Raw genomic sequence first — 8,962 nt, 5'->3', positions numbered from 1 at the left:
TTTTATACAAGAATCTACTTGTGCAAGGGCGCATTTGAGTTACACCCAAATAAGGCTTGGTCGCCCAACATGTGCGGTCCTGCTACACAAACTACATCTATAAGGAAACTGTCTGTATATCACATAGGTTAAAGCACGCCAGATCTTTCCAGTATGTCATTTAATTCCAGCACAGTAAATATGAATTAAAAAAAAGACTCTCTTTGGAAATGTATCCAGTCTTAAGTTCAGAGACATCTTTGTATGCGGTATTTGAGGTATTCTGTTTTCTCTGCCTGAAATTGTTTCTATTTTTTAAATGACAGAATAATTATGTCAAACAAATATATCACACACTTAATGACCCACATTTTATTGTATGATGTTTCAATACAGTTTACATTGGATTCCATATTTTCAGAAAGGTACGGCCAGACCCAAAATGTGACAGCACAATAATCAAGTTTTTACATCTGCAAACAACAACATTGAGAAAAAAAATAGAAACAGTCTTGGTTACTTGGTTAATAAGCACATGCGACAGTAGTAAATGCAGTTATCACATATACAGTAACTGGCTTTGTTGTACCACCATGTAAAACAGGAACTTACGCAAATTTTCAGCGAAGAGATCAATCATCAATGAACATCACATACTGAGACCTGTGTCCAAGGTAAAATGCACTAAAAATACCTATGCACAAAACAACAAGTGAACACTGAAAAGCAACATAAAGCTTAATGGAAGATAAAATGAGTACAGCTCAAGAATTGCTATAGTATGCCAATAGCCAATTCTAGCACACACTTTGAGGGAGCACAGGCAAAATACCTGATCTGTTATATGATATTAGAATGTAATGTCATTCACTGCAACTGAAAGTATTGCATCGCATATTGCAAACTATTGTCATTCTTAATGATACTCCAAAAAATATTTCAAATAGATTACTATAAGTAATGAATTCATAGACATTCAATTGAACAAAAAATTCAGATTATTCAATGAAATCAACATTAATTCCAGAAATGCTGCAACAATATAATTTTTAATTCAGGCTGTAAGGTATTCATGTTTAAGGGAATGATCCACTGATCAACGTATGTATAATGAAGTCCAGTGTTTGGTAAGGTAATAGTGATTTTAATAAAAGAAAACGAGACTGATTTCACATTTAAATTATTATGTTAAAAACACATTTTTGGGTGAAATCTTTTGGAAACTTTTAATCAATGACAAAACTGCAACTTCAAACCAATTAGAAGCATTTCTAAATGCCAATGTTTTTAATAGGCTATAAGCTGTAAGCCATACACATGATGTGGTTTTATTTAATTAGCCTTTTCTCTTTGGGTTGTTTAGGTCTATCTGGTTTAGCATTATTGTCTGTAAACAGTCTCTAGAATTCAGTACATAATGAATGCTGGGACTGACTTCTCAATGCACACTGGGAAGTGCAGTTCCTTATAGGCAATAAATAGGCACTATAGATGAGCTTCTGTTTATAAACAATGCAGAGAGCATTCGCAGCTCAGGGGCAATTGAAACAGGGAATACTCAGGTTTTTAAGCATCTACCTCTTCTGCATTATTTTATCAACAATAAAACTGCAATATGAGATTCAAGCCAGTTGTGTTTTTCTTGATGGGAGAGATAATCAAAGGTATGATATCAATTACAACTATGACTATGAATGCAGTTATGTGGCATTTTAAAAAAGTTTTACATATATGTTCATAAATTATATAGATGCCACTGAAGTTACACAGTCTCTGCTTAATCTTTTGACCCCTGTCTGTGCAATGCAAATACAGTGTGATGTCACAAGAGAACTCATCTATAGGAAACAGCTTCATTTGGAATGTTTACAGCACTAATGTTTTCACCAGTTTATGTTGTGTTCCTAGAATATGTGATTTAGGGCTGGACAAGATGCTCAGGTGCTCTGGGCAAAATAGGGATAACCCCCCTTACTACAAATTTTTTAAAAATTAAGAAAAAAAACTTAATAGTTCAAAATAGATTTTTTAAAAACAAATGTAAAAACTAATGCAAAATATTTTGTACATTGACTCCTATTTATGACAGCAAAAACTCAACACGCGTGGTCCCGAGTGATCTGGCGCCCCTAGTGGTCTGGTGCCCCTAGTGGTCTTGCGCCCGGGGCAACTTCCCAGTTTTCCCAGTGCTTCTGCTGGCCCTGCTGCATGTATATGTAAATCCGTGCATGGACACTAATGCTGTCTCCTTGAGTAATGTTTATATGCTAAATTGCTTCAGAAAGCTGCTTAAATGGAAAACAATGTTATAATTATGTAAAAATATGAACTATTTACATAAACCAAGAAAACGCTAAGTAAATACAGAATGCATTGTCTATAATATTAGGCTGACCTGTTTACCTCTCAGGGAAAATACGGAAAGGCTCTCATTTAGTGTGGATCACTCACAGTATTCTCGATCATTAATGGAGAACAGTATTTGCCTACCAGACTCTGCTTGCTATAAGGAAGAATAATGAAACTTATTCTCTGAGAGGCCCACTTGATAGAGCCTTCTCCTCATTCCACATCAGCCTCCTCCTCATTATTGCCTTCAGGGTTGAAATCCTTCCCTGGTAGCAGGCCGTACTCATTCAGGAACGCTTCCACATCGACTGCAAAGAACTCCTCGTTTAGGTGGCGGGTGGCACACAGGAAGTTTCCCAGAAGCTCGCCGGATTTGTACACCAGTATGGTGGGCAGGACATCGTTCGAGAACCTGTCGGCCGCTCCCGTGCTGGAGGCCTTGATCTTGCAGAACCTGACGGTGGGGTGCTCTGCTGCCAGGCAGGTGAAGCAGTTGTTGAGCACCTCGCAGCCCTTGACCTCAGCCTCGTAGATGTGCACCACAACGGTGGTGAGGTGGTGTTCCTTCTCAATGACCTCCAGGAAGGCCTCGCCGCTCTCCAGCTCCTGCACGCCCTCGAACTTGGGTGCGAAGCTCAGGCGGTCGCGCATCTCCTGCATGCACTGCCTGCGATACCTGCGCAGATCTTTTTCATCCTCCTCCTTGATCAGCTCGTACTCCTGTGCGCTCATCTATGTGGGGGGAACACATGGATGCACACCTTTACACAGCCTTGCAGTGAGATTTTAAAGGTGAGCCTGGTATAGGAGTCTCGCCAAAGCCACTGGCATTTGTGAGTGAAGTTCCCTTTACTTCTAGATTCTCAAGACCACTGATGTATATGGTGTCCTTACATAAATCATACATTTCATCCATCTTCAGTGATCTAGCAGTGTTGACTGGCTTTGAAGCCATATACAGTTGATATGTATGTATGTGCCACTGTGTCACCTGCTCTAACTGTCGCCAACATTTACAGTATGAGGCACATTTATCGAAAACACGTGCTTAATCCTTTCCGTACTTATGCCTGAACCGTAATGGTTTTACAAACATGGGAGCCATGGGTAATCTTGTTTGTCTGCTGCGCACGTCTAGACTGACCTTGCGATGTCCTTTGTCCGGTCCTCCCTCCTTGTGGGTGGAGGACATCTGCCGGAGCAGCTCCCGCTTGCTGGGGGGCATGGAGTCCTGGTCCACGCTCTCCAGCTTAAACTTCCTCCAATCATTGATCACCCCCTTGGGGCCTGGAGTGATTTCAAGTTCAAAACTGTCATTGCAAGCGGCAACAAGACAACAAGGCAGCTAGAAACACAGTCACACACAGACAGGTTGCGGACGATTGATAACCTTATTGCAAAGCACTGTGAAGGTGCATGATGTTACAGTATGCAGGCCATATAAGCTGCTGAAGGATTAGGTATATATTAGCATTTTACGGCTGCTTTGCTTATTATTTAGTCTGCTTATGATTAAGCAGCTTAATGTATCTGTTTTTACTACATATTCATCTTCTAATAGCTGATTTGCAGCATGAACATTTTTATGGTCAAAGAATCCCATAATGTATGCTGAAGGAAAGCGGGGCTATGTGAATTCACAGGTCTGTTTTTAAAAAGAGATGTTAAGCAATAGACAGTGTTTCACACTGTTCTAAGTTGGACCTGATGAAAAAGTGAAACTACAGAATTGAAGCTCACAGAAATATTTACTTCTCATTGAGGAGGTTTTGAGCTTAAATATCTTGAAGGCTTGTAGGCTGATTGCTGGGCTGTGCCTGTTTCAGTCTTTTGGAAACATCTCTATAATTACAGTACTGAACTCTGCTGAAGAGAGACCGCGCCTTTTAAGAGCTTCCTGTCTGATCCCGCATTTTTTTGACGCTAGATCATATGAGACCTATCTTCACCTGTGTGGGTTGTTGGCAGCTCTTCCTCACCCATAACTGGGTTTGACAGCTTGTTTAAAAGTCACCTGGAAAATATAAGAAGTGAGAAGAGATTTAGGTTCCTGTCCTTGCATGACCAAGCCCTCCGTCATCCAACAGTATTCACTCATTCAATCCCATTTTACAAATACAGAAATGGCATTAATTTCACAACGGTGACGACTTACTGTATATACCTATCTGTCCATGATTTCTTTCAAGGGCATATAAATAAAAAATACATTTAAAGTGTAATACTTAAATATTTACATAAATTGAAGCAAACTGGTTAAAGCTTCAGTCATATCTGGAACAGAATATTTGCAGTGTGTGTATTTGTGTGGGTGGGGGGGCATCTATACATATTATGTAATTGAAGACACAAGTGTACGAAATGTTCATGAGTGCAACACACTGTAGGAAGCTGTCAGCATCACTAAATTCAATCTAGGTTGATGTGGTGTAAGAAGATTATCTACTTTGGTTTCTATTGGAAAACATGGATGACTCCTCATTGCGGAGGCAACATGAGTAGGCTGTACCACGTATGCATTTCTGTAAAATAAGTAGCTAGTAACTAGCTGGCATAATAAGATTCCTGATATTCAACAATAAAATTCTACATTAGAAACAAATACCAAGAAAAAAATTCCAATGCCATGTCAGTTATAGCTATTCTCTGTACAGATTTCATTTTTCTACTTCTTACTATGCTGTATGTAACATAAATAATTACAGTATAAAAATTATCACTTAATTTCCTTAACCTGAGATTATAAAAGGAAAAGTCACAAATTTGGTTGCAGATGTTAGCAATCCTTTGATTAAGCAATTTCATTTTCTCTGTACAAGCATCCAAATCCCAGCACATTGAAAACACTGTATTTTAAGAACAAGAGAAGGGTTCTACCTATATTACATACAACGACGTGACGTGAGTAAATGCATGTGATCTTGACCGTGTGAAATAATGCCAAGGAACTTGGATTGGAGCATTGCCAGCTGAAACCCATATATCACAGATAAGCCTCATTAATCTTCAGCATTTCAATCCTCAGATCTGCCCTCCCAACCCTTCTACATAATATACCTGTCACACGACTGCCAAAAAAACTTTTATGAGTTTATAATCTCATGATCTTACATCTTTTGGTTGGCATTTGGAGATGCTTTTCATAGCATGTGTAGAGGTATCCCCCTCCACCCAAATAAGGCAGTGTCACAAAAACACATGTGGCCACACTGCACATGGTCATTTCCTATTGCATATTCCAATTAGAGGTCCCTGAAAGCTCTATGGGGCCACAAGGTTTATGGTGGAAGCATTGTTTCGAAGCGGTTTTTGCTAAGCTAGACCCCACCTGCACTTGTCACACAAAGCCTCCCTCTGTGCAATATACATTCACTAATCACTGTGTCTGTATGGATACTCCATCATTTAAACTTTCCCTTACACTGTACATAAACTGACTAATGCAAAGTGAATTGCAAAAATTTGTTGTGTAACAACTTCTTGTTATTGTTACTGTCAGCACACTGATCTGAAGCCTACTGGCTCATTTTATTCACTTAAGTCTGCTGCTTCATCTTCCCATCTAGAGACAGGTGAAACACTATATTGGTTCTTTAACTTTACAAACAAAAACACCTTCTACAAGGATCAACACAAAATTATGGAAGCCACTATGTGACACTGAGGTCTGCCCTTTTTCCTTTACAAACATAGCCTTGCTATAATCCTTTCCCTCATTTTCGCATTCTGTACATCTAAGCTGTTCTTCATTTACATCATATCTGTTCATTTAGTATCAAGAGCTCTAACAGAAAAAGGAATTCTTCATTTTTGTCTTTTATCATTATCACTATCACCAAAATTAAAACCACATTGATTATAAGGTAATTTGAAAACTATTTACATGTTCAGTCCTACAGTAGTACAATTAGCGATACAAATCCAATGTATATTGAATACTTTTTACTCCATTGTTAACGTAAATGTTAAATGTTAATATGGCCATTGTCTCGTACATGTGGGTCTGATACTTTTCTGAAATACAGCAAGATTGGACAAATTAAATGATTTCATTTTGATTTAAATGAAGTCTGAGCAAAAGCATCACATTTTTCCACAAAAAAAAAATAAAAATTCTGAAGAGCAAAATAAAATGGTGACCTTACCCGTTTCTTTTAGGCCTCCTGGTATTTTTACTGTTACTGACAGCTCCACTTGTAATGTTTTGCAGTGGCTTGTCCTTTCAATTGTCTAAGACACAGCATGTGTGATGAATGGGCAGGGCTAGTGGCTGTTTTCTAAGAATAAGTAAGGATCATAATGGTGACCCTCTCAGAAATAGCCCCAGGAGCTTAAGAGGATTTCGAAGCAGGAATTAAAGACCTGAACTCAATTAGGCTGGTGGACATAGGAGCAGCAAGACAGATAAAGCTGAATCAATGAAACCGGTGTTGCCTCTTGCTGTTCATGGAGGGTTTGTGTCTATTGGATGTGTTGGTATATTTCAGGTGAAATATTAAACCAGGGGCACCTATTCACCCATACTTCATGGGGAGAGCTCTCCAGCGTCTAACTGGTGTGCAGTGAATACTGTTGCGCAAAATGGCAGCCATGCAGCAATACTCATTAATGATGGCTGACAATAATTACCCTTTCACCCCTTTCACCATGCAGTAATTTGAAATGTTTAATTCATTTTCTTCTTCTTCATTTGTTTGTTTGTTGGTTAATTATATGTCTGTGGCAGTCGGTCCGCCTGAGAGGCGGATTGGTCTAGGCTGCACTGGCTGGTGGAGAGAACACACGCACCTGGGCTGCGTTGGCTAATCAGCCCAGGTGCTTAAAGGTGTGCTGCTCTCCACAGTTCGGGGCCGAGACTGGGAGCTAACACCAAGAGCGCAGATATGATTTTCATTTTGTTTTTGTTTGAGCACTAAAGTCAATTAAAGTAATCCTCAGCTGAAAAGTTGGAGGAGCTGGACTTCGCCAGTGAGGTCCAGCTCCAGGTGGGTCAGCAAAAGAGCAGGGAACTGAAAAGTTGCTGTGCTGTTTTACTTTTCTTTTGTCTTTGTTATTTTAGCTTGTTGTTTTAATTCATTGTTTTTACCCGGAACCCGTGAGGGGGAAGGGTGAAGTGGTCCGTTTATTTTATTCGTGTTTGTGTGGGTGCACTCTCTCTCTCTCTCTCTCCATGCGACAGAGACGGTGTTCCCCGGCATTGTCGCATCTCTCTCCCCGGGGTGTCACGCTTGACGTGTGACAATGTCCTTATCCTCTTCCAGTACAGCAAAAGAAACATCCATGTTAAATACATAATGACTCCACCAGGACCAGCAAACTGGAAGGGAAAATAGTGAAAGCGAGTGAAAAAAGTCTGCACAAGAGCGCTCGCAAAAAAGCTGTTTTGACAATGGGACAGCCCTAAACCCTCGTGGGCTTGACGGGAACGCGCAGAATGGGACATTCGCTAAGAAGGGCGGGACTTGTGGAGTTTTTGCTAACGGTCAATTAAAGTCAAATAGCAATTATTTTTACTGGAATTATGACATGTACACGAATCCGACTAATGCATATAATATAGGCTATTTAGGCCAACTAAGTAGGCCCAGACAGAGAATCAAAAGGAAACAAACCCAGTTATGCCATTTGGCACCTAGACTTAAGGAATATGATATTTTTTGAAGAGAATAGCCCCTAGAAAATAGGCTACAGCCACAATAAACATAGTCCTTCAGTTTTAGTATCAAATGTAGCCTAAGTAGATGTTTATACGCTTCAATGTGGTGAAGGAGAAAGTTTTAAAGCTCTTTTTTTAAAAGTTAGCATTTAATATTTCAATAAATCATGAAAGAATATGGAATATCATTATATCATGGTTCATTCATATAAAAATAATTTTAAAAAATACGAAATCTAAAACCGTGCTTATTTTCCGAAACCGAATCGAAATCGAACCAAACTGAAAAAAAAAACAATAATCGTGTAGCACTATAGCGATGGATTAAAATGAATGTGCCCCAGGAGCTCATCTCCCCCAGACAGAACTGAATAAAAATGAACCAATTTCCTGTGGAATTTATAGAGCTCTCGGAGGCATTGTACTTAACATGAACATTTTTAAAGCTTCAGCTAAGAAAGCGGAATGTGAGGTATTGCCGTTTCACGCATCGTTTGATTGCGTTCGACTGGAAAATTACCATGGAAATTTACCATCTCAGTTCCAGCTCAACCAGGTGTCAAATTAAGGAAGGCATTCATAAATTAAACAATAAGCTGAAAGAGTTGAGTCGCTTAGAGCAAGGGAAAAGTTTGGCCTGCATTGCGCGCCACACGATAGAGAAGCAGAATTTTCCATTCCGTGGCATTTTGATGTCAAGTGACTGCATGAAGTTATTCAGGGACTCCAGTTAGAATGGTGTGTTAGAAGGTCACGATGTACAGCATGCATTCAGCAAACGAGATGGCAATATGATACCAGCAATCATCTTAACACGATACCTGTAAAAACATTCCAAAAAATTTGAACCAGTTTTTAATTATGTTTAACAGAGGAAGCAAGTCTGAGCAATACAAAATGTTATCATGTGTAATAGAATATGGCAAACTGTTTTTTTAATATAAAAATACAAATATTTTGTTAAAAAGTAATAATAAA

General features: G+C 39.2%; 1 protein-coding gene across 1 annotated transcript; it reads right to left on the bottom strand.

Annotated features, from left to right (window-relative positions):
* Positions 1-328: 328 nt before the first annotated feature.
* Positions 329-6,788, bottom strand: pdcb (phosducin b). Its single transcript, XM_064332131.1, has 4 exons — positions 6,474-6,788; positions 4,278-4,342; positions 3,473-3,615; positions 329-3,060 (listed from the first exon to the last, which is right to left on the bottom strand). Exons 2-4 carry the CDS (start codon positions 4,309-4,311, stop codon positions 2,542-2,544), a joined length of 696 nt encoding a protein of 231 aa, XP_064188201.1. The 5' UTR covers positions 4,312-4,342; positions 6,474-6,788; the 3' UTR covers positions 329-2,541.
* Between the last annotated feature and the right edge of the window lie 2,174 nt (positions 6,789-8,962).

Source organism: Anguilla rostrata, chromosome 4 (genome assembly GCF_018555375.3).
Source record: "Anguilla rostrata isolate EN2019 chromosome 4, ASM1855537v3, whole genome shotgun sequence".
NCBI lineage: Eukaryota > Metazoa > Chordata > Actinopteri > Anguilliformes > Anguillidae > Anguilla > Anguilla rostrata.
The sequence above is the reverse complement of the archived record's forward strand: the minus strand, read 5'-3'. Positions and strand labels throughout refer to the sequence as shown.